The sequence below is a fragment of the Argopecten irradians genome, chromosome 9 (genome assembly GCF_041381155.1).
Source record: "Argopecten irradians isolate NY chromosome 9, Ai_NY, whole genome shotgun sequence".
Lineage (NCBI taxonomy): Eukaryota > Metazoa > Mollusca > Bivalvia > Pectinida > Pectinidae > Argopecten > Argopecten irradians.
In genome coordinates this window covers 2,507,108-2,532,365 of record NC_091142.1, presented here as the reverse complement: position 1 = coordinate 2,532,365, position 25,258 = coordinate 2,507,108, and the positions used below count along the sequence as shown (strand labels likewise).

The 25,258-nt window shown below is 36.8% G+C and overlaps 1 protein-coding gene across 3 annotated transcripts; it reads left to right on the top strand.

Annotated features, from left to right (window-relative positions):
* Window positions 1–239: 239 nt before the first annotated feature.
* LOC138331086 (pre-mRNA 3' end processing protein WDR33-like) lies at window positions 240–25,258 on the top strand. Of its 3 annotated transcripts, none has more exons than XR_011209652.1 (5): window positions 240–1,466; window positions 3,386–3,467; window positions 7,492–7,562; window positions 9,483–15,590; window positions 16,818–25,258. XR_011209652.1 is itself a non-coding variant. In XM_069278543.1 (4 exons), the coding sequence occupies exons 1-4, from the start codon at window positions 1,184–1,186 to the stop codon at window positions 9,968–9,970; spliced, it is 924 nt and encodes a 307-aa protein (XP_069134644.1). In that variant the 5' UTR covers window positions 240–1,183; the 3' UTR covers window positions 9,971–25,258. The 3 variants fall into 3 exon arrangements, 1 of the variants encoding a protein (XP_069134644.1); XR_011209653.1 differs by having other exon boundaries at window positions 9,483–22,568; window positions 23,803–25,258; XM_069278543.1 differs by having other exon boundaries at window positions 9,483–25,258.

The window sequence follows — 25,258 nt, the reverse complement described above, 5'->3', positions numbered from 1 at the left end:
TAAGTCTATTTTCTATCAAAAGCAAGTTCTGCTTTAGATTTAAAGATGGTATATCACTTAAACAAATGTTTTTTTTTCTTTATCAAGATTTCACTTCTAATTAAAAACATATAATTTATTGCGCCCTGAAAAATAATCCACAGCACTATATCCTATATACATTGAAGTTCTAAAAGTGCATGCAGCAAAGAAATTCATTAATTATTCTATATCATTTTGTGTGTCTTAATTAGACATATAACACGATTAAATACCAATTTTTGTTCAAATATTGAGTATCATTTATGATCTCTCAGCAGTGGAACATCTTTAAAAAACATAATTGAACATTTTCTTATCTTTTTAACTCTTTCAGTACTATTGACACATTAATCAGTCACAGAGAGATATATGTCCTAGTATCCTTTATGATACATTATTTCGTCACTAAAACTTTTCTCGTATCCTTCATGACGCATTATTAATATTATGTGATGATTGACATGTGAAAATCGTAAGTTTTACCGCAAATCAATACATCGGTATTATCCCAGAAAAAGTGTTTTTAAAAAGTATTATGCATTTGAATTATAATAGAGATAAACATTATTACGTACCAGGTGCATGTTCAATCGTAAAATGGTTTAATTCACGGAATATTGGCCGACGGAAACGCGATTGTTTACAATCGGCAACACAATGGCGGCTTGATTTAGCTGCCGATATTCTGCGGGATTAATGTTATCGGAAAAAAACATAATAAAAAATTATCAATTATAAAATATCAAACATTTAGTGAAATATATCATTTAGATATTATGTATGTGAAAAATCATGTCCGCAGACAGCAAAAAACGATCTTCTGAATGACTGAACTTGCACACGTGTTACACATATATGTCGGTCAACAGGTGTATTTCTCGGGATTCTGACAAACAACTTCGCCGTATTTTCAATGAAATAATCTGCAATACAGTTTATACACGTAAATTACAGGTATTATAGGACAGTTATTTTTTTAATGAACCGAACCGAAACTTAGAGTTATCGTACCGAACCGAACCGTACGGTTGAATTTTTCGGTTAACCGTATTTTCGGTTAACCGTGACACTCCTAACTTTATCAGACCAGCATGCTATGTCTATATATACATTATCAGACCGGCATGCTATGTCTATATATACATTATGAGACCGGCATGCTATGTCTATACATTATGAGACCGGCATGCTATGTCTATATACAGGTGGAGGTGATAGCTGTTTGAGTGCTGATTGGCTAGAGACCGTCCAAGCTGCTCTTGCTCTCACCAAAGAACAACCAAAGATGAGTCAAAAGGAGAAGACCCCACCTAATACTGACCTAACGCTGGAGAATATCAGAGCTCGATTCTCAGAGTTAGCCACATCAACTCTGGCTGTAGCTGACTCTGCAGTTACCAGTGAGACTGAGGCCAGGGCCATGGTCACAAAGCCAAGCAAAAATGGTAAGTTATCACAGAATCACTACTTGTCCTAGAGTTCTGCATGGATTGTAACCAAATTTGGCCACAAACATCCTTGGGGGAAGGGGGAAAGAACTTGTATAAATTTTGGCTCTGACCCCCTGGGGGCAGGAGGGGCGGGGCCCAATAGGGGAAATAGAGGTAAATCCTATAAATCGCTACTTGTCCTAGAGTTCAGCATTGATTGTAACCAAATTTGGCCACAAATATCCTTGGGGGAAGGGGAACAGAACTTGTATAAATTTTGGCTCTAACCCCCGAGGGTAGGAGGGTTGGGGCCCAATAGGGAAATAAGAGGTAAATATTCAAATTCCTTCAGAAAAGAAACAATGAACCTGTATTCAGAACAATTGACTTGACATTACAAACCAGATGAGCGATACAGGCCCTCTGGGCCTCTTGTTTAAGTTATAAAAATTCGGCAATTTATTTAGTATTTCCGACAGAGATAATCGACCATTTTCTGACATGTAAACGTTTTTATTAATTTTTTAAGTCCTCATGTCTTACTTTTACAATTGAATATCCTTAAATGGTGATATTAAGGGAAAATTCAAAGCATGTGCTCTTTATCCTTAAAAATAGAGAAACAATTTTAAGAGTCATTTTTAAGATTTTTAAGAAATTAAGTGCTGTTTAAGTGTATTTCAAGACAAAATTAAGGATTTTGTCCTGCAGTAGTGGATTTCAACCAAATTTGGTTTGTTGCTTTTTATCAATTAGAACATAGATGGGTTTGATACTGGTCAAAATCCATCAATATTTGCAAGAGTAACGGGACTTTAAAATTGTCGAAACATGGCTTCCGCTTGACAACTTTAATATTTATTGTCCGATTTCAACCAAATTTGGTATATTGCTTTATATCAATGAGATCTTAGACTGGTTCAATGCTTCTCAAAATCCATCAGTATTTGCAAGAGTTACGTACAGAACTTGATAACTTATCACCTAATTATTAACGATATTTTCATCTGTAGATAACTATTTTTTGTGATGCTGTGTAGGCGACACACCCACTTCCGTGGAATTCTTGTATGTTAATTACCTGGTTTTGGGTAAAATTAGACTGAAATCTTAAATTCGGGCAAGTGGTTTTCAAAATAAGTTTCTTGCTCTGCGGGAGGTTTTTGTACATTTTTTTCTAGGATTTTTTTTTTTTTTAAGTCAGGATATCCACCTCAGACTCTGGTTACGGCCATTATTTGAGAGTGAAAGACACTAAAAAAAAAAAAATAAAAAAATAAAAAACATCCAGACCTACCAACCCTATTTTTTTGTTTTGGCCTTACTGGTATTATTTATTATTGTTTACATCCTAATTACAGAGTAGTGGTTTTCTTAGGAGCTGATTTCACCACACAGACTTTCTACTAGGTTGACAGATTTTGTAATTTAACTCGGAAGCAGAAATTAATGTTTCATAGATTTTCAAAAACAACTTCTTTGAATGTATTTTACTTTTCTGGATAGAGGTTGAGTAATGAAGACTATCACAAGAAATACCTTATTAGAACAACAAGTAGAACCAAACTCACAATGTGGTTAAAACTTAAGCTGATTTCATCCTTAATAAAAAAAAAAGCTTACTTCGACATCCAATCTTTTTAAAATTATCACCAATCGATTTGTCATCCTCAAATTAGTAAAAATTGACACCTCAAACATATTTCTATGTCACTAAGTTCCAATAATAAGACCAGACCAAAAGTTGATATGCAATAATTTATGTCAGCCATTTTGGATTTTAATCCAAATCTAGGTTTTGCCATGGAGGAATTCGGGTTGACTTTTCCATGCGACAAGAGGGGTAAGCACTCTATAGATTTCAGTTGAGCAACCTTTGTTAAGATTTTTGTCAAGCCTCTAATGGGAATTTTTGTTTCTTTGCCTGCTTACAGAGTCTGGTGCCAATGTTTCACTAGAACAGTTTCCTCTGTCAGACAGTTCCGATGAGGAGGAAGTCTCCCTTTATCCGTCCAGGTAAGATACTGTCAGACGGTTCTGATGGGGAGTAGGACGCCTCCCTTTATCTGTCCAGGTAAGATACTGTCAGACAGTTCTGATGAGAAGGAGGAAGCCTCCCTTTATCTGTCCAGGTAAGATACTGTCAGACAGTTCTGATGGGGAGGAGGAAGCCTCCCTTTATCTGTCCAGGTAAGATACTGTCAGACTGTCAGACAGTTCTGATGAGGAGGAGGAAGCCTCCCTTTATCTGTCCAGGTAAGATACTGTCAGACAGTTCTGATGAGGAGGAGGAAGCCTCCTTTTATCTGTCCAGGTAAGATACTGTCAGACAGTTCTGATGGGGAGGAGGAAGCCTCCCTTTATCTGTCCAGGTAAGATACTGTCAGACGTTCTGATGGAGGAGGAAGCCTTTGGGCCTCTTGTCTGTCCAGGTAAAATACTGTCAGACAGTTCTGATGAGGAGGAGGAAGCCTCCCTTTATCTGTCCAGGTAAGATACTGTCAGACAGTTCTGATGAGGAGGAGGAAGCCTCCCTTTATCTGTCCAGGTAAGATACTGTCAGACAGTTCTGATGAGGAGGAGGAAGCCTCCCTTTATCTGTCCAGGTAAGATACTGTCAGACAGTTCTGATGAGGAGGAGGAAGCCTCCCTTTATCGGTCCAGTAAGATACTGTCAGACAGTTCTGATGGAGAGGAGGAAGCCTCCCTTTATCTGTCCAGGTAAGATACTGTCAGACAGTTCTGATGAGGAGGTCAGGTAAGCTGTCAGACAGTTCTGATGAGGAGGAGGAAGCCTCCCTTTATCTGTCCAGGTAAGATACTGTCAGACAGTTCTGATGAGGAGGAGGAAGCCTCCCTTTATCTGTCCAGGTAAGATACTGTCAGACAGTTCTGATGAGGAGGAGGAAGCCTCCCTTTATCTGTCCAGGTAAGATACTGTCAGACAGTTCTGATGAGGAGGAGGAAGCCTCCCTTTATCTGTCCAGGTAAGATACTGTCAGACAGTTCTGATGAGAAGGAGGAAGCCTCCCTTTATCTGTCCAGTACTGTCAGACAGTTCTGATTGAGGAGGAGAGCCTCCCTTTATCTGTCCAGGTAAGATACTGTCAGACAGTTCTAGGATGATGAGGAGGAAGCCTCCCTTTTATTTGTCCTTGTAAGATACTGTCAGACAGTTCTGATGAGGAGGAGGAAGTCTCCCTTTATCTGTCCAGGTAAGATACTGTCAGACAGTTCTGATGAGGAGGAGGAAGCTCCCTTTATCTGTCCATCTGGTAAGATACTGTCAGACAGTTCTGATGAGGAGGAGGAAGCCTCACTTTATCTGTCCGGTAAGATACTGTCAGACAGTTCTGATGAGGAGGAGGAAGCCTCCCTTTATCTGTCCAGGTAAGATACTGTCAGACAGTTCTGATGAGGGAGGAGGAAGCCTCCCTTTATCTGTCCAGGTAAGATACTGTCAGACAGTTCTGATGAGGAGGAGGAAGCCTCCCTTTATCTGTCCAGGTAAGATACTGTCAGACAGTTCTGATGAGGAGAGGAGGAAGTCTCCCTTTATCTGTCCAGGTAAGATACTGTCAGACAGTTCTGATGAGGAGGAGCAGTCCAGGTAATACTGTCAGACAGTTCTGATGAGGAGGAAGCCTCTCACTTTATCTGTCCAGGTAAGATACTGTCAGACAGTTCTGATGATGAGGAGGAAGTCTCACTTTATCTGTCCAGGTAAGATACTGTCAGACAGTTCTGATGAGGAGGAGGAAGTCTCACTTTATTTGTCCTGGTAAGATACTGTCAGACAGTTCTGATGAGGAGGAGGAAGTCTCACTTTATCTGTCCAGGTAAGATACTGTCAGACAGTTCTGATGAGGAGGAGGAAGTCTCACTTTATTTGTCCAGGTAAGATACTGTCAGACAGTTGCGATGAGGAGGAGGAAGCCTCCCTTTATCTGTCCAGGTAAGATACTGTCAGACAGTTCTGATGAGGAGAAGGAAGTCTCACTTTATCCGTCCAGGTAAGATACTGTCAGACAGTTCTGATGAGGAGGAGGAAGCCTCCCTTTATCTGTCCAGGTAAGATACTGTCAGACAGTTCTGATGAGGAGGAGGAAGTCTCACTTTATCTGTCCAGGTAAGATACTGTCAGACAGTTCTGATGAGGAGGAGGAAGTCTCACTTTATCCGTCCAGGTAAGATACTGTCAGACAGTTCTGATGAGGAGGAGGAAGCCTCCCTTTATCTGTCCAGGTAAGATACTGTCAGACAGTTCTGATGAGGAGGAGGAAGCCTCCCTTTATCTGTCCAGGTAAGATACTGTCAGACAGTTCTGATGAGGAGGAGGAAGCCTCCCTTTATCTGTCCAGGTAAGATACTGTCAGACAGTTCTGATGAGGAGGAGGAAGTCTCCCTTTATCTGTCCAGGTAAGATACTGTCAGACAGTTCTGATGAGGAGGAGGAGGAGAAGTCCTCCCTTTATCTGTCCAGGTAAGATACTGTCAGACAGTTCTGATGAGGAGGAGGAAGTCTCACTTTATCTGTCCAGGTAAGATACTGTCAGACAGTTCTGATGAGGAGAAGGAAGCCTCCCTTTATCTGTCCAGGTAAGATACTGTCAGACAGTTCTGATGAAGGAGGAGGAAGTCTCACTTTATCTGTCCAGGTAAGATACTGTCAGACAGTTCTGATGAGGAGAAGGAAGCCTCCCTTTATCTGTCCAGGTAAGATACTGTCAGACAGTTCTGATGAGGAGGAGGAAGTCTCCCTTTATCTGTCCAGGTAAGATACTGTCAGACAGTTCTGATGAGGAGGAGGAAGTCTCACTTTATCCGTCCAGGTAAGATACTGTCTGTCCAGGTAAGATACTGTCAGACAGTTCTGATGAGGAGGAGGAAGTCTCACTTTATCTGTCCAGGTAAGATACTGTCAGACAGTTCTGATGAGGAGAAGGAAGTCTCACTTTATCCGTCCAGGTAAGATACTGTCAGACAGTTCTGATGAGGAGGAGGAAGTCTCACTTTATTTGTCCAGGTAAGATACTGTCAGACAGTTCCGATGAGGAGGAGGAAGCCTCCCTTTATCTGTCCAGGTAAGATACTGTCAGACAGTTCTGATGATGAGGAGGAAGTCTCACTTTATCCGTCCAGGTAAGATACTGTCAGAAAGTTCTGATGAGGGGAGGAAGTCTCCCTTTATTTGTCCTGGTAAGATACTGTCAGACAGTTCTGATGAGGAGGAGGAAGTCTCACTTTATCTGTCCAGGTAAGATACTGTCAGACAGTTCTGATGAGGAGGAGGAAGTCTCACTTTATCCGTCAAGGTAAGATACTGTCAGACAGTTCTGATGAGGGGAGGAAGCCTCCCTTTATTTGTCCTGGTAAGATGCTGTCAGACAGTTCTGATGAGGAGGAGGAAGTCTCACTTTATCTGTCCAGGTAAGATACTGTCAGACAGTTCTGATGAAGAGGAGGAAGTCTCACTTTATCCGTCCAGGTAAGATACTGTCAGACAGTTCTGATGAGGAGGAGGAAGTCTCACTTTATCTGTCCAGGTAAGATACTGTCAGACAGTTCTGATGATTAGAAGGAAGCCTCCCTTTATCTGTCCAGGTAAGATACTGTCAGACAGTTCTGATGAGGAGGAGGAAGCCTCCCTTTATCTGTCCAGGTAAGATACTGTCAGACAGTTCTGATGAGGAGGAGGAAGTCTCCCTTTATCTGTCCAGGTAAGATACTGTCAGACAGTTCTGATGAGGAGGAGGAAGCCTCCCTTTATCTGTCCAGGTAAGATACTGTCAGACAGTTCTGATGAAGAGGAGGAAACCTCCCTTTATCTGTCCCAGTTAAGATACTGTCAGACAATTCTGATGAGAAGGTGAAGCCTCTCTTTATCTGTCCCAGGTGTGGATCAGTCTTTTAAACTCCATAAAATTTTCAACTCTTCTGAATTCATTTGGAAGACTGTTCCACACCCGAGCGGCCTCTGGATTCTGTATGTAGATGTATAAATGTGAAGTACAGTTCTAGAACTTTTGTATTATTTCAGTCAAATAACAGAATCAGATGACCGGGATTCTTCAGTGGTGAAAGGCGCATCGGGAGTCTCTAAAGACCTGGGTAATTATCTTTATGTACATTCCTCTGCTAGTATCCAGGGGACTACTTCTCCTGTACATTCCTCTACTAGTATCCAGGGGACTACTTCTCCTGTACATTCCTCTGCTAGTATCCAGAGGACTACTTCTCCTGTACATTCTTCTGCTAATATCCAGGGGACTACTTCTCCTGTACATTCCTCTGCTAATATCCAGGGGACTACTTCTCCTGTACATCCCTCTGCTAATATCCAGGGGACTACTACTCCTGTACATTCCTCTACTAGTATCCAGGGGAGTACTTCTCTTGTACATTCCTCTGCTAATATCCAGGGGACTACTACTCCTTTATTGTCCTCTGCTAGTGTCCAGGGGACTACTTCTCTTGTACGTTCCTCTGCTAGTATCCAGGGGACTACTTCTCCTGTACATTCCTCTGCTAATATCCTGGGGAGTACTTCTCCTGTTCATTCCTCTGCTAATATCCAGGGGAGTACTTCTCCTGTACATTCCTCTACTAGTATCCAGGGGAGTACTTCTCCTGTTCATTCCTCTGCTAGTATCCAGAGGACTACTTCTCCTGTACATTCCTCTGCTAGTATCCAGGGGACTACTTCTTATGTACGTTCCTCTGCTAGTATCCAGGGGACTACTTCTCCTGTTCATTCCTCTGCTAATATCCAGGGGAGTACTTCTCCTGTACATTCCTCTGCTAATATCCAGGGGACTACTACTCCTTTATGTTCCTCTGCTAGTATCCAGGGGACTACTTCTCCTGTACGTTCCTCTGCTAGTATCCAGAGGACTACTTCTCCTGTACATTCCTCTGCTAATATCCAGGAGACTACTACTCCTTTATTGTCCTCTGCTAGTATCCAGGGGACTACTTCTCCTGTACATTCCTCTGCTAATATCCAGGGGACTTCTACTCCTTTAAGTTCCTCTGCTAGTATCCAGGGGACTACTTCTCCTGTACGTTCCTCTGCTATTATCCTGGGGACTACTTCTCCTGTACATTCCTCTGCTAGTATCCAGAGGACTACTTCTCCTGTACATTCCTCTGCTAATATCCAGGGGACTACTACTCCTTTATGTTCCTCTGCTAGTATCCAGGGGACTACTTCTCCTGTACATTCCTCTGCTAATATCCAGGGGACTACTTCTCCTGTACTTTCCTCTTCTAGTATCCATAGGACTACTTCTCCTGTACATTCCTCTGCTAGTATCCAGGGGATTACTTCTCCTGTACTTTCCTCTGCTAGTATCTAGGGGACTACTTCTGTATATTCCTCTGCTAGTATCCATAGGACTACTTTACTGTATGTTCCTCTGCTAGTATTCAGGGGACTACTTCTCCTGTATATTCCTCTGCTAGTATCCAGGGGACTACTTCTCCTGTACATTCCTTTGCTAGTATCCAGGGGACTACTTCTCCTGTACATTCCTCTGCTAGTATCCATAGGACTACTTTTTCTGTACGTTCCTCTGCTAGTATCCAGGGGACTACTTCTCCTGTACATTCCTCTGCTAGTATCCAGGGGACTACTTCTCCTGTACATTCCTCTGCTAGTATCCAGGAGATTACTTCTCCTGTACATTCCTCTGCTAGTATCCAGGGGACTACTTCTCCTGTACATTCCTCTGCTAGTATCCAGGGGACTACTTCTCCTGTACATTCCTCTGCTAGTACCATAGGACTACTTCTCCTGTACATTCCTCTACTAGTATCCAGGGGACTACTTCTCCTTTACATTCCTTTGTTAATATCCAGGGGACTATTTCATATGTACATTCCTCTGCTAATATCCAGGAGACTACTTCTCCTGTACATTCCTCTGCTAGTATCCAGGGGACTTCTGCTAGTAACCAGTGGACTACTTCTGTATATTCCTTTGCTCCTGTAATTCTACATGTGTTTTACAATTTGTAATCTTTGATTCAGGTTTACCTTGGTCCTTTGGCCCTCTCGCCAAAGTTCCAGTTCCTCCACCCCCACGCCCCAACAGGAAAGAGCAGAAGGAGGCTGTAACTACCAGTCAAAGATCAATACAGGACATTAAGGAGGATAAAAGTGGACCACAGAGCACCTTAGGACCACAGAGCACCTTAGGACCACAGAGTACCTTAGGACCACAGAGTACCTTAGGACCACAGAGCACCTTAGGACCACAGAGCACCTTAGGACCACAGAGCACCTTAGGACCACAGAGCACCTTAGGACCACAGAGCACCTTAGGACCACAGAGCACCTTAGGACCACAGAGCACCTCAGGGCCACAGAGCACTTCAGGGCCTCAGAGTACCTCAGGACCACAGAGCACCTTAGGACCACAGAGCACCTCAGGACCACAGAGCACCTCAGGACCACAGAATACCGTAGGGCCTGAGAGCACTGCAGATTTAGATTCTAGTGATAGGTTACATCACTAGGAACGTGTTTATATCTATAATTCCTAATTATCGGCAAATAAATGTAATTGTAATTATGTTATAATGTTATTTTGAGAGAGTTAGAATCTTTAAAATAAAAAATATTTCATATACCTATTTGACAAGATTTTGTTGAAAACAAACTCTCAGTAATTCTATTCACATAATGCAAAGATCTATTAATACCTTTTTTACCTTCAGGTTAGATGACCCATAGTCATCATGCTCGTCGTGCGGCGTCTGCCGTGTGCAAACTTTTTCATTTAAAACTCTACTCCTTCTTAACCACAAAGAGGATTTCAACCATATTTGATTTGAAACATTGTTGGGAAAGGACAGTCATACTTTACATAAATGAGCCTAGTCCGATCCCAAGGGGCAAGGGGACGGGGCTCCCAAAAGGTAGAAATTTTCTTAATTTTAGCTTAAAAATCCTACTCCTCCTTAAACCTTGGATGGATGGCAACCATATTTGATTTGAAACATTGTTGGGAAAGGACAGTCATACTTTACATAAATGAGCCTAGTCCGATACCAAGGGGCAAGGGGACAGGGCTCCCAAAAGGTAGAAATTTTCTTAATTTTAACTTAAAAATCCTACTCCTCCTTAAACCTTGGATGGAGGGCAACCAATTTTTGTTTGAAAAATTGTTGGGAAAGGACAATCATATTTTATAAAATGAGCCTGGTCCGACACCTACGGGCAGAGGGGTGAGGCCCAAAATGGGGAAATTTTCTTAATTTAGCTTTAAAATCCTACTTCTCCTTCATCCTTGAATAGAAAGCAACCAAAAAATAATGACCTTGACCTAAATTTAAGATCACAGAGGTCATTCATGCATGGTGAAAGGGCTCAAATAGGCTTAATCTTTAAGCAATAATTTCTTAATAACCACGGTACTCTTGATATTTTACCTTTTGAATTAATGACTAAGGTCAACTAAAAAGTACCATTGCATGCAGGTGAGCAATACATGCCCATTTTGCCTCTTGTAAATATTGATCAAATCTATAGTCAGATGACGGTTAAGGCCCTTAAGCCTCTTAAGGCCTTGTTATTTTTAACTTTTTTTGAGACACTGAAAAAACTGCATATGTAAAAATTAATTGATACAATGCTATAATTTTCTCTCATACCTACACATGTAATACTGGCTGGTCTCTCATACTTACACATGTAATACTGGCTGGTCTCTCATACCTGCAGGTGTAATACTGGCTGGTCTCTCATACCTGCAGATGTAATACTGGCTGGTCTCTCATACCTACACGTGTAATGCTGGCTGATTTCTCATACTTACACATGTAATACTGGCGGGCCTCTCATACCTACAGGTGTAATACTGGCTGGTCTCCTATACCTACACATGTAATGTTGGCTGGTCTCTCATACCTGCAGGTGTAATACTGGCTGGTCTCTCATACCTACACATGTAATACTGGCTGGTCTCTCATACCTACATGTGTAATACTGGCTGGTCTCTCATACCTACATGTGTAATTTGGATGGTCTCTCATACCTACACGTGTAATACTGGCTGGTCTCTCATACCTACACATGTAATACTGGCTGGTCTCTCATACTTACACATGTAATACTGGCTGGTCTCTTATACTTACACATGTAATACTGGCTGGTCTCTCATACCTACACATGTAATGCTGGCTGGTCTCTCATACCTACACATGTAATGTTGGCTGGTCTCTCATACCTACACATGTAATGTTGGCTGGTCTCTCATACCTACACGTGTAATACTGGCTGGTCTCTCATACCTACACATGTTATGCTGGCTCGTCTCTTATTACCTACAAATGTAATGCTCAGCTCAGCATGAATGTTACCATTTTCACACGCTTCACACTCAGACTACTGCTTCAGTACCGATAGTACTGAAATAGTACTGATTTACCTATGTGGCACAGGCTAACGTAACAATGTATTACTCTCAAACAGCAGTCAGATGCTGAGCAGTAGTGGTTTGTAAGCTTGTGTCGTTTTCTGTTGGGGTAGCACGGCAGTAAGCTAAAACACCTGTAGGCTAGTGAGCTAGCCTAAATACAGATTTCCTGGTCAAGCGTGTAAGGCTACATATTTTTTGTAGGTAGGAAATCCCTGCTTTCTTTATAAGCGTGATTGTGATAACATGTCATTGTAAATGTTTATAAATGTTCATTTTTTGTTGCATCAGTGCTGTAGATGTGATATTTGATAGTTTTGTGCTGTACCTAGACTTTACTTAATTTAATATTTCCAATTGTACCTCTAAATGTGCTTTATTTTAGGGCAAGTTAGGCAATATCTATTTATGTTGAGTTCACTGCCTTGTAGAGTACATAATAAAAATAAAATCATATGACACTTGTTATATGTTCTCATTAAACACATTATGACGACAAAAAAAAAAATAGTATTATAAAACCTAGGTGCTTTCTGACATGAAACAGTTTGACTAATGGGGCGACAGAGTCAAAGAATTATCTTGTGTTGTATTGTTGGTGTTTCTAATAAAAGAAAATTTGAAAAATACAAGCTGTGATGTGATTTATAGCAAGCTCATTGGACATTTTGGTGTACATTTATGTTACTGATGGCATCAACTCCTTCACACTGGAAGACACTTCTAATTATACACCCCGCAACGAAGTTAAAGACTGGGGTACACTGGAATCGGCTTGTCTGTCTGTCTGTAGACACAACTTTATTCGGCAAACTTCTAAACTACTTGAGAGATTTTGATAAATTTGGTGCACAGAACCCCGACATAAAAGTCTCAAGTAAACTATTCTAATTGCCTTTTGTCCATCATCGTAAACAATTTACACTTTTTAGCCGACCATCATCAGATGGTTGCCTATTCAAATCGCCTTTCGTCTGTGGTCCGTCCGTCCTTTCGTTAACAATTTTTGTTACCGCTATTTCTCAGAAAGTACAAAAGGGATCATTTTCAAATTTCATATGTAGGTTCCCCTAGGGCCCTAGTTGTGCATATTGCATTTTGGAACAGATCAGTCAACAAGATTGCCGCCAGGTAGCCATCTTGGATTTTGATAGTTAAAGATTGTTACCGCTATTTCTCGGAATGTACAGAAGGGATCTTTCTCAAAACTCATATGTAGGTTCCCCTAGGATCCTAGTTGTGCATATTGCATTTGGGGACTAACGGTCAAGAAGATGGCCGACAGGCGGACATCTTGGATTTTGACAGTTAAAGTTTGTTACCGCTATTTCTCAGAAAGTGCTGAAGAGATTTTTCTCAAATTTCATATGTAGGTCCCTCTACGGACCTATTTGTGCATATTGTGTCTTGGGACCAATCGCTCAACAAAATGGCCACTTGGCAGCCATCTTGGATTTTGATAGTTAAAGTTTGTTAACACTTTTTCTCAAAATGTGCTGAAGGAATCTCTCTCAAATTTCATATGTACCGTATTTTTGCGCGTATAGTGCACACTTTTTTTTCATAAATTATCAAGTGAAAAGTTGGGGTGCGCACTATACGCTGGTACAAGGCATGGCCAGGTCCTGGGTCATGATCACCAACCGACAGGTCCCAGCTAAAGAGTGCAGTAACATTTTGTATATGTTGTCGTGATATGGTTATGATTTAATACTTGGATCTTTAAGTCAGTGATCAATGCATATATTCAATATAAAAGGAAAACATCACTTGAAATTTCTTTCTTTAATGAAAGTTTGTTTTGGGAGCACATGTGTTCATGACTGGACACGAATTATGGCGATCCCGTACCCATTCAAACACGTACCCACATTTGGCGAATTCGTACCCAAGCATGGCGAACCCGTACCCATGGAATTTGGCGAACTTGTACCCATCATTAAATTTAAACTTCATGTATTTATTTGTGATTTGTATAAAACTTAATATATTGTGTTCGATCAGATGCTTCTAGTCAGTGATCATAAAACAGTACGCAAGAGAATCCAGCGAAGATTTATTCGTTTTTTACATTTCCCCCTCTTGTATATTTTCCCGTAGCTTATTATTATTCAAAATAATTATGAAGTAAAACCCAATTGATGATTTACCAATTCTTAAAAGAAATGTTTTTGTAGTTAGTATTCTGTGATTTATTCGGAATTGTAACCATTGAAGCTTTGAGCTAGTAGTATCATTAAAAGGTTGTTTATAAATATTTCCCCATTCATCCCGATCAATTTCAAAATTTTGATTCCATTTATTTTGAGCAGTAGGTATAACTTCATTTTTAATTAAAACATTATATATATTTTGAACACCTTTTTTACAACTTAAAATCAATTTGAGGTTTATTGGTATGTTAGGAAGAGTTATATTTTTTTCAGAGTCAAAACTTTGTTGATTGTTTCTGATGGCATGATTAATGGCATTTTTCATACTCTGATATTCTAGAAAAATGGTCTGAATATTATACGTTTCACGAAATTCTTCTAGACTACATATGGATTTGTCTGTTTTCAAAATGTTATAGATAAATATAACACTCTTCATACCATAACTTCTTAAAAATAACATTATGATTTATTCTGATTTCATTATTAAACCAAATAGGGTTTTCTAAAATATTTGTTTTGTAAATATTACTTGAACTTAAGGTCGTACACCAAGCCTCTAGAACATCTCTCCAAAATAAATTTTTACAATTTTTAGATTGTTACTGAAAAAGCTTGCTTTTCCAGTATTGCTACGGCCCGGATGACCCACAAATTTAAATGCGATTGACCTCTCATTTGCATGCGATTTTTTTCTCTTTTCCTCTTTCTAGAACAAATATGCTGCCATAGTGCAGTTAAACAACTTCTATGGTATTTCATTAAATAGAATAGTTTCAAACATGTCTACAAAAACTATAGCATGAACGTCTATAATTGAAAAATATTGAGGATAATTTGCATCAGTGGTAGCGATCGGTGGCCTAATTCTCGCCAGCATTTGCATATATTTATGTAAACATCCGGTTTGGGTAACACTAAATAAAGGAATTGTCAGGATTTTGGTATGTAAGTATCTAATTGTAGTTTGATGTATACATTCATAATCTATTATATAATGACAATTTTTTAAATTATCCCGACGTAAGAAAGATACAAAAGTTGTTTGTTTTTATATGTATTATATTGATAGTCATTTTGGAGAACAGGTACGTTCGTATTGTGATCATGTCATTACGATGGCCCACTGAATTTAACCAAGTCTCACTCAAACAGACGCTTGTTAACTACGTACGCATCAAGCGTCTGGGTGATCTATGCAGAAGCTAACAAACACGATAAATTCTGAGTTACGCTGGTTCCTTATCATTTCGCACAAATTGTCAACTAACGCATCCTTTCATTAACGAGGGGATATTTAATACACGGATACAGATACAATGGAATATCGTGACACTCAGCAATAGTGTAAACGGCCGAATGTAAACAAAGACGTCATCACGCAAAGCGGACCTGTGATGTAAACTTGCAAGTCAAGAGATGTTTTCCATTTAATTATCGAGCGTAATAAATGCATTCTCATATCTGAAAAACACCGAAGAATATTTGAACACTGCATGTTGCAAGCCACCTTGCTAGTAAACTACGGAATTCTTTTCGTATTTGGAGACAGAAGCAGTGAAAATCGTAAGTTTCATTTCGTTTTGCTTCTTTGCCTATCATGCCTATGGGTCGGTATATTATTATATGAACTATTTGGCAGACATCGGCACATGAAGTGAACTTACAACATCATGAGTATGTGTGAATTCCTGCTAACATCCATATTATCGACGTTTTATTTTATTACATCGCAACAAAATTGAATATCACTTTAAATTTGAAGTAGTTTGTTGTTATATTAGCAGTTGACAAGATTCATTTTTGGTATTATTTTCTAATGCGATGACATCAAATTTAATATTAATGCATAGAGTCAATTTACCAGATTGTCAATATGTCTATAAACATCACAATGCATGTGTTTATTTGTAGGCAAAACAATGCATGATATAGATCCATACACAATACGTACATGTATATGTGTGTAATACACATGTGAATACAGAATTTCTTTAGATAAATAGAAGAATTGTAATGCTAGATTTATTTAAGACAATTAATATCTGGGATTTCGAAATTGGCGGTATGAACTTAAAACATCGATTAAACAGTCACTACATATATAACTTCATGGATTCAGAGAATTTATAATAACACTTACCAAAATAAACAATAACCTGTGCACTGTAAAATATCATACATGGTAAATTTACACTTGCTCAATATTACAGTATTTGGTTTAAAGTAAGTTTTGCTAACAGTAAAAAACATTGTATTTTATCAATGTGTATCAGGTATAGGAGACAAATTAATTATGATGCTAATATATTAAAGATGCTTCACAGCTGACAAATTGTATTTTTCACTATCAAAAACGGCAGCAGACAATTTAGTATTTTTCTTCAGTTACAAAAGTTACTTACTTTACACCATTACCGCCGTTGAAAAGTTTGAGCTCCAATTTCACTTCAAGTTAAAAATATAAATAAAATAATTAATTGCATCCCGAAAAAAATCTGTAGCACTATATCCTATATGGAATGAAGTACTGATTGCGCTTGACCCAAAGGCAAAATTAATTATTTTATATTATTTTTTGTGTTAATTAGGCTTAATGATACACGATTAAACACTAATTATTGTTCAAATGATGAATATCATTTATACTCTGTCGGCGGTGGAGCATCTTTAACTCAAAGTCCTTGTGTACATGAGTCCAATTTCTTCCTTTTGTCATTGTTAGATGATTTCTGTAACTTTTTTATAACAAATTAAGAATATTGATATATATGTTAAATTTTATAATTACAGGACTCATTGGCTAGTCATCTGAAGCAGATTCATAATTGTTGAAGACTGGATATTATCAGGATAACTTTGGAAGCAGTGAAATGATTCTAAGGATGACTACATGTACCAGGCATATATTAAACTAGCTGCGACAACATACATGTAGCTCTGGACAACAAGCATATGGATTGGCGCTTCTCATTCGCATTGTTTCGTAATGCCAATTAAAACACAAAAATACAAAAAAGTAAATCCAGTATATTTGCAACTTTTGCAAAGAGTTGTCACCATTTGACATACTGCCGATTGTTATCAATATGTGGAGAGATAGAAGGTGTTTAAACTTTTAACTTCACAGACTGACTCACATGTTAGTCTTTCTGTTTTGTTGTAAAATTCATACAAACAAAAAGAGTTTTCTTGGCTTGAATGAAACACACTATATATGTTCTGACAGACGGTCATTATCAGAACTACAATTCTGTCCCATTGACTGTAATGTTGCAAAACATCAAGTGATGACAATTAGCGAGTGTCGAGTAACTTTGCATTTAGATATATATAGAAATATCCTACATTTATAATATAAACTGATAATTTATTTACCCATCATCACGCCTGAATTATCATTACTACAATGTATATTTCAATGATTCACATCTGTGACACGGCCATATAAGTACATTGTATATGGAATGACATTCATTTATTTGCTACAACAGAAACATATTAAACAGTTTTACTTGTTGACTTTGTGCAGTGTGTTCACCAAAATGACACAAATTTTAACGCTTCTTGTGACATAGCCCATTGGTTGTTCCCATTAGTTGATGCCTCTATCAAATGTTTTTACAACTGTTTCTGATCTTGTTACCAATACATGTATAAAAAGTTGTAAGTAATGTGACATTAACAACAAGTTGCCAATAATGTGTGATTACATGTACGTTAATTTCATATTCTTAACATAATTAAATGAAAAAAAAACCTTTAAAACATAACAAAAAAAAGTATTTATTTTAGTACATAAACATAAAAACCGATCATTGATTTACAAGGTCAAGGGGAGTAACTTGTACATGACAATTTCAAAATTGACTAGGGTACACGAAATTCGGCAGTCCGGAAAATTTGTAATCTGGGCGGTTTAGGCTGGGAACGAAGGTGTCCAGATTATCGAGGGTCCAATGTACATGTCAATGTATACAAGTAACACACTGATTTTGAGAATGGTTGTTTTAATATGCTGTTAAGAATTCTCAGTGTCCATTTTATGCATTATATAGAGACAGTATCATACTGAATCTAACTTTAAGAATATGACTTTTCTTCAATATTGCAGCAAAGTATCAAGAACTGCTCTTTACTTACTAATATGCCTGAATACATTGTGTGTATCAAAGAAGAGAACTAGAAAAAAATAATGTATTGTGATGTTATTTCATGTTTGTATTAAAGTATTTTTGAATAAACATAATTCAAAACAATTCAGTTTTGATTTTGATGCAGTAACCAATTCTTTAAATGAACATTTGACCCTTAGTTTTTGTCATTTCATTTCTTCTCTTGAAAATTATCTAATTAATTGCCTTTTGCCCTTTCCTCCTGTAATAGATCTGTACCACATAGTTCATCGGAAAAAAATACTTGAATATTATATGCATTGCACATAGTTCCTTATAAATGAGGTCTGTAAACAACATTTGCAGCATAAGCCATGAACTTTGTAAAAATGCCATCAAGGGATATCCATGTGTCAGATTATACTTTCTTCTTAATGGAGTCTTAATGTTTCCCTTGTTGTCATTTTACTGCAGATTGTTATTAGCTGTAGGTCTCCATGGCCTTGTCCTCAAGATCAATTATCAAATAATCATAACTACAATTTTTTTTCTTTATTTTGTTATTCAGACAATTATATTCAAACATTAGAGAAAAGGTCACATGACACTGACTGTAAATATTTGTTGAAACTGTTGAATTCAAGATAGGTTCAAAGTTTAAATCTAAAAGAAATTTTCTAGCATTTTCTTAAAATCTTCTCATAATTTTTAGATTCATCTTTTGATATGAGGAGGAATGGTTGTCTGCAATCTCAACAATTTATCCAAAATTAATTAAATGAATATTTGGAAGATAAATAACCCAACTTGATAATGACATGGGACTTGCAAGAAAATACACACCCTAAAATGTTACTAATGACATATTTGCCTTCTTTGAACTAAAATTTTGTTACATCAATGCTTTTTCAGTTCAGTACTTACAGTACTTTGATTTTTTCATGTGTTCAATTCCAGTATTCGCTAATTTTTGTTTGTCAAATAGAGATCTTAGAATAATAATTCAGTTTCCTTCTTTACAATAAATTCTTCTTATCCATGATACTTTTAGAGCAGTTATAAAAGATTTTAGATGAATCATTTTAAGCCCCCCTTCCTCATATTTTTTAATAATTACATCTCTTCTAATTTGATCCGGTTTATCATTCCATAAAAAATCAAAGCACAGACAATTAATTTGTTTAATATACAAGTTATCAGGATTTGGAAGCGATATAAATAAGTGGTTGAACTGGGATATTAGTAAGGTTTTTATTACAGCTATTTTGCCAATTGGTGTAAGAATTCTTTTGTTCCAAATTGAAATTAGTGATTTTAGTTTTGCAAGTTTTTTGTCGAAATTCAGTTGGATTATTCTGCTTAGATCTACATCATATTCAATACCCAATAGATTAAAGCGTGTGGTTCCCCATTTTAAGTTAAGATTAGAATTAAATGTATTATTACTGTACTTCATACTGCCAATCCAAATTACCTGGGTCTTGGAGAAATTCATTTTTAAACCAGATATATTAGCATAGAAATTTAGTGATTTGAGAGTTTGATCTAAAGATTTTTTTGAGCCATCTAAAATAACAGATGTGTCATCAGCAAATTGAGATAATAGAATTTCATCTTCATGTAATAGTATACCTTTAATATTTTCATTATTTCTTAGTAGTATGGATAAAATTTCTGCACATAAAATAAAAATATATGAAGAGACAGGGTCACCTTGACGACAGCCTCGCTCTATATGGAAAAAGTTGGACAGATTTCCCCCAATACTTACTGCTGACTGTATATCATTTCTACAGAGTTTTATCCACTTGATTATTGTAGGACCAAAATTAAAGTATTTTAGAGTTTTATCAATAAAGTTCCAGGATACAGAGTCGAAAGCTCGAAAGTCCCAGTATATTATTTTCTTCTGTATATTGCATAACATCATATATTAACCTTGTGTGTGAATGTGTGTGTGTATTTGTTACGTTAATAAGTTACTTGTAAATATATGTATGTACATACGTTAAAATATGCAATTTGAAATAACTCTACAAATGTAACTTTTATTGTACTCGTCTTTCATGTATCTTCTGTATATGTTGTGATGTGTATATTTTTTTTTTAAAAATGAATGAAAAATAAATTTAAAAAAAAAAAACCCAATTGATGTCAAATTTTGTTACAATGCATATGAAAAATAAATAAAAGAGAAATATTTTACAAACATATTTGGAGATTATTTCGACCATTCTCTAAATAGATCAATATCAAAGATTTCCTTCCTGCATTTTGCCCCAGCCTTCTCTGCATCTGGTTTTTACTGAAAAAGCTTGCTTTTCCAGTATTGTTACGGCCCGGATGACCCACTAATTTAAATGCGATTGACCTCTCATTTGCATGCGATTTTTTCTCTTTTCCTCTTCCTAGAACAAATATGCTGCCATAGTGCAGTTTAACAACTTCTATGGTATTTCATTAAATAGAATAGTTTCAAACATGTCTACAAAAACTATAACATGAACGTCTATAATTGAAAAATAGTGAGGATAATTTGCATCAGTGGTAGCGATCGGTGGCCTAATTCTCGCCCGCATTTGCATATATATGTAAACATCCGGTTTGGGTAACACTAAATAAAGGAATTGTCAAGATTTTGGTATGTAAGTAACTAATTGTAGTTTGATGTATACATTCATAATCTATTATGTAATGACAATTTTTTAATTCATCCCGACGTAAGAAAGATACAAAAGTTGTTTGTTTTTACATGTATTATATTGATAGTCATTTTGGAGAACAGGTACGTTCGTATTGTGATCATGTCATTACGATGGCCCACTGAATTTAACCAAGTCTCACTCAAACAGACGCTTGTTAACTACGTACGCATCAAGCGTCTGGGTGATCTATGCAGAAGCTAACAAACACGATAAATTCTGAGTTACGCTGGCTCCTTATCATTTCGCACGGATTGTCAACTAACGCATCCTTTCATTAACGAGGGAATATTTAATACACGGATACAGATACAATGAAATATCGTGACACTCAGCAATAGTGTAAACGGCCGAATGTAAACAAAGACGTCATCACGCAAAGCGGACCTGTGGCTGTGATGTAAACTTGCAAGTCAAGAGATATTTTCCATTTAATTATAAGATAAGATAAGATAAGATAAGATAAGTTTATTTCTGGTTCAGGACTTATATGTAAAGTCCTCTATACCAGACTCAGACAAAATATAGAGTTTACAGTTAATACATTTTTATCCGGTAATAATAATAAATTAATGATGTATAAAGGCTTTGTAGTTGTATAAGAGTTCTTGTTCTTTCCAATGTTTGTCTAACGCATTTTTGAAGGAGTTTATATTTGGCGCCATCACTACATTCTCTGGTAGATCGTTCCATATCTTAGTAGCTCTTAGTGAAAAAAAGTTTCTCCTAATCTCATAGTTTGATCTTGTATGGAATAGCTTCCTCCTATGCCCCCTGCTGCTCTCGCGGTCCGTTGCATCTTTCCATAAAGATAAAATGTTACAACATTCGGAGTCATATATTCCATCTAAATTTTGAAGAGTTCTATCATGTCTCCTCGTATTCTTCTATATGCCAATGTTGGTAATTTCAGTTTCTCCAGCCTTTGACTGTATGCTAGATGTGACATTCCTGGTAGACATTTTGTCGCTCTTCTTTGGACACTTTCTATCATTTCTATATGCTTCTGTAGGTAAGGCGCCCATACGGGGCAAGCATAGTCCAAATGAGACCGAACTAAGCATTTATATAGCGGAATAAATGATTTGATGTCTAAAAACTGAAAAGTTCTTCTCAAAAGTCCAAACATGGAATTGGCTTTTTTTACTTTCTCTGATATATGGGTGTCGAAGCTTAACGTGGAATCTACAACTACTCCTATATCTTTTTCTTGGTCTATATGTTGCAGTGTTTTTCCATTGAGCTGGTATTGTATAATTTCCTCACGTTGGTTTCTTGTTCTCTGTTTGTGTATCCTCATGTGTTTGCATTTATCTGGGTGCATTTTTAGAAGCCACGTTTCACTCCATTTCGACATTGTATCTAAATCACTTTGCAGATCTAAAGCATCATCTTTGCCACGGATAGCCTTGAATATTTTAGTATCATCCGCAAATAAGTATACGTCTGACTGCACTATATCTGGAAGATCATTAACAAATATCACAAATAATAAGGGTCCAAGAACCGATCCTTGTGGAATTCCTGATGTTACACTTGACCATTCGGAATTTTTGCCATTCACTGTTACCATTTGATGTCTTCCTTTCAAAAAATTATCGAGCGTAATAATTACATTCTCATATCAGAAAAACACCGAAGAATATTTGAACACTGCATGTTGCAAGCCACCTTGCTAGTAAACTTCGGAATTCTTTTCGTATTTGGAGACAGAAGCAGTGAAAATCGTAAGTTTCATTTCGTTTTGCTTCTTTGCCTATCACGCCTATGGGTCGGTATATTATAATTATATGAACTATTTGACAGACATCGGCACATTAAGTGAACTTACAACATCATGAGTATGTGTGAATTCCTGCTAACATCCATATAATCGACGTTTTATTTTATTACAACGCAACAAAATTGAATATCACTTTAAATTTGAAGTAGTTTGTTGTTATATAATTAGCAGTTGACAAGATTCATTTTTGGTATTATTTTCTAATGCGATGACATCAAATTTAATATTAATGCATAGAGTCAATTTACCAGATTGTCAATATGTCTATAAACATCACAAAGCATGTGTTTATTTGTAGGCAAAACAATGCATGATATAGATCCATACACAATACGTATATATATAGGTGTGTAATACACATGTGAATACAGAATTTCTTTAGATAAATAGAAGAATTGTAATGCTAGATTTATTTAAGACAATTGCTATCTGGGATTTCGAAATTGGCGGTATGAACTTAAAACATCGATTAAACAGTCACTACATATATAACTTCATGGATTCAGAGAATTTATAATAACACTTACCAAAATAAACAATAACCTGTGCACTGTAAAATATCATACATGGTAAATTTACACTTGCTCAATATTACAGTATTTGGTTTAAAGTAAGTTTTGCTAACAGTAAAAAACATTGTATTTTATCAATGTGTATCAGGTATAGGAGACAAATTAATTATGATGCTAATATATTAAAGATGCTTCACCGCTGACAAATGGTATTTTTTCACTATCAAAAATGGCAGCAGACAATTTAGTATTTTTCTTCAGTTACAAAAGTTACTTACTTTACACCATTACCGCCGTTGAAAAGTTTGAGCTCCAATTTCACTTCAAGTTAAAAATATAAATAAAATAATTAATTGCATCCCGAAAAAATTCTGTAGCACTATATCCTATATGGAATAAAGTACTGATTGCGCTTGACCCAAAGGCAAAATTAATTATTTTATATTATTTTTTGTGTTAATTAGACTTATGCATACACGATTAAACACTAATTATTGTTCAAATGATGAATATCATTTATACTCTGTCGGCGGTGGAGCATCTTTAACTCAAAGTACTTGTGTACATGAGTCCAGTTTCTTCCTTTTGTCATTGTTAGATGATTTCTGTAACTTTTTTATAACAAATTAAGAATATTGATATATATGTTAAATTTTATAATTACAGGACTCATTGGCTAGTCATCTGAAGCAGATTCATAATTGTTGAAGACTGGAGATTATCAGGATTACTTTGGAAGCAGTGAAATGATTCTAAGGATGACTACCAGGCATATATTAAACTAGCTGCGACAGCATACATGTAGCTCTGGACAACAAGCATATGGGTTGGCGCTTCTCATTCGCATTGTTTCGTAATGCCAATTAAAACACAAAAATACAAAAAAGTAAATCCAGTATATTTGCAACTTTGGAAAGAGTTGTCACCATTTGACATACTGCCGATTGTTATTAATCTGTGGAGAGATAGAAGGTGTTTAAACTTTTAACTTCACAGACTGACTCACATGTTAGTCTTTCTGTTTTGTTGTAAAATTCATACAAACAAAAATAATTTTCTTGGCTTGAATGAAACACACTATATATATATGTTCTGACAGACGGTCATTATCAGAACTACAATTCTGTCCCATTGACTGTAATGTTGCAAAACATCAAGTGATGACAATTAGCGAGTGTCGAGTAACTTTGCATTTAGATATATATAGAAATATCCTACATTTATAATATAAACTGATAATTTATTTACCCATCATCACGCCTGAGTTATCATTACTACAATGTATATTTCAATGTTTCACATCTGTGACACGGCCATATAAGTACATTGTATATGGAATGACATTCATTTATTTGCTACAACAGAAACATATTAAACAGTTTACTTGTTGACTTTGTGCAGTGTGTTCACAAAAATGACACAAAGTTTAACGCTTCTGGTGACATAGCCCATTAGTTGTTCCATTTAGTTGATGCCTCTATCAAATGTTTTTACAACTGTTTCTGATCTTGTTACCAATATATGTACAAACAGTTGTAAGTAATGTGACATTAACAACAAGTTGCCAATAATGTGTGATTACATGTACGTTAATTTCATATTCTTAACATAATTAAATGGGAAAAAAACCTTTAAAACATAACAAAAAAGTATTTATTTTAGTACATAAACATAAAAACCGATCATTGATTTACAAGGTCAAGGAGAGTAACTTGTACATGACAATTTCAAAATTGACTAGGGTACACGAAATTCGGCAGTCCAGAAAATTTGTAATCTGGGCGGTTTAGGCTGGGAACGAAGGTTTCCAGATTATCGAGGGTCCAATGTACATGTCAATGTATACAAATAACACACTGATTTTGAGAATGGTTGTTTTAATATGCTGTTAAGAATTCTCAGTGTCCATTTTATGCATTATATAGAGACAGTATCATACTGAATCTAACTTTGATATGACTTTTCTTCAATATTGCAGCAAAGTATCAAGAACTGCTCTTTACTTAATAATATGCCTGAATACATTGTGTGTATCACAGAAGAGAACTAGAAAAAATAATGTATTGTGATGTTATTTCATGTTTGTATTAAAGTATTTTTGAATAAACATAATTCAAAACAA

Coding starts and splice junctions, on each gene's coding strand:
- LOC138331086 (XM_069278543.1), top strand. CDS start 1,184: ATGTCTATACATTATGAGACCGGCATGCTATGTCTATATACAGGTGGA. Junction 1,467..3,385: donor CACAAAGCCAAGCAAAAATG/GTAAGTTATCAC, acceptor GCCTGCTTACAG/AGTCTGGTGCCAATGTTTCA. Junction 7,563..9,482: donor GGGAGTCTCTAAAGACCTGG/GTAATTATCTTT, acceptor TCTTTGATTCAG/GTTTACCTTGGTCCTTTGGC.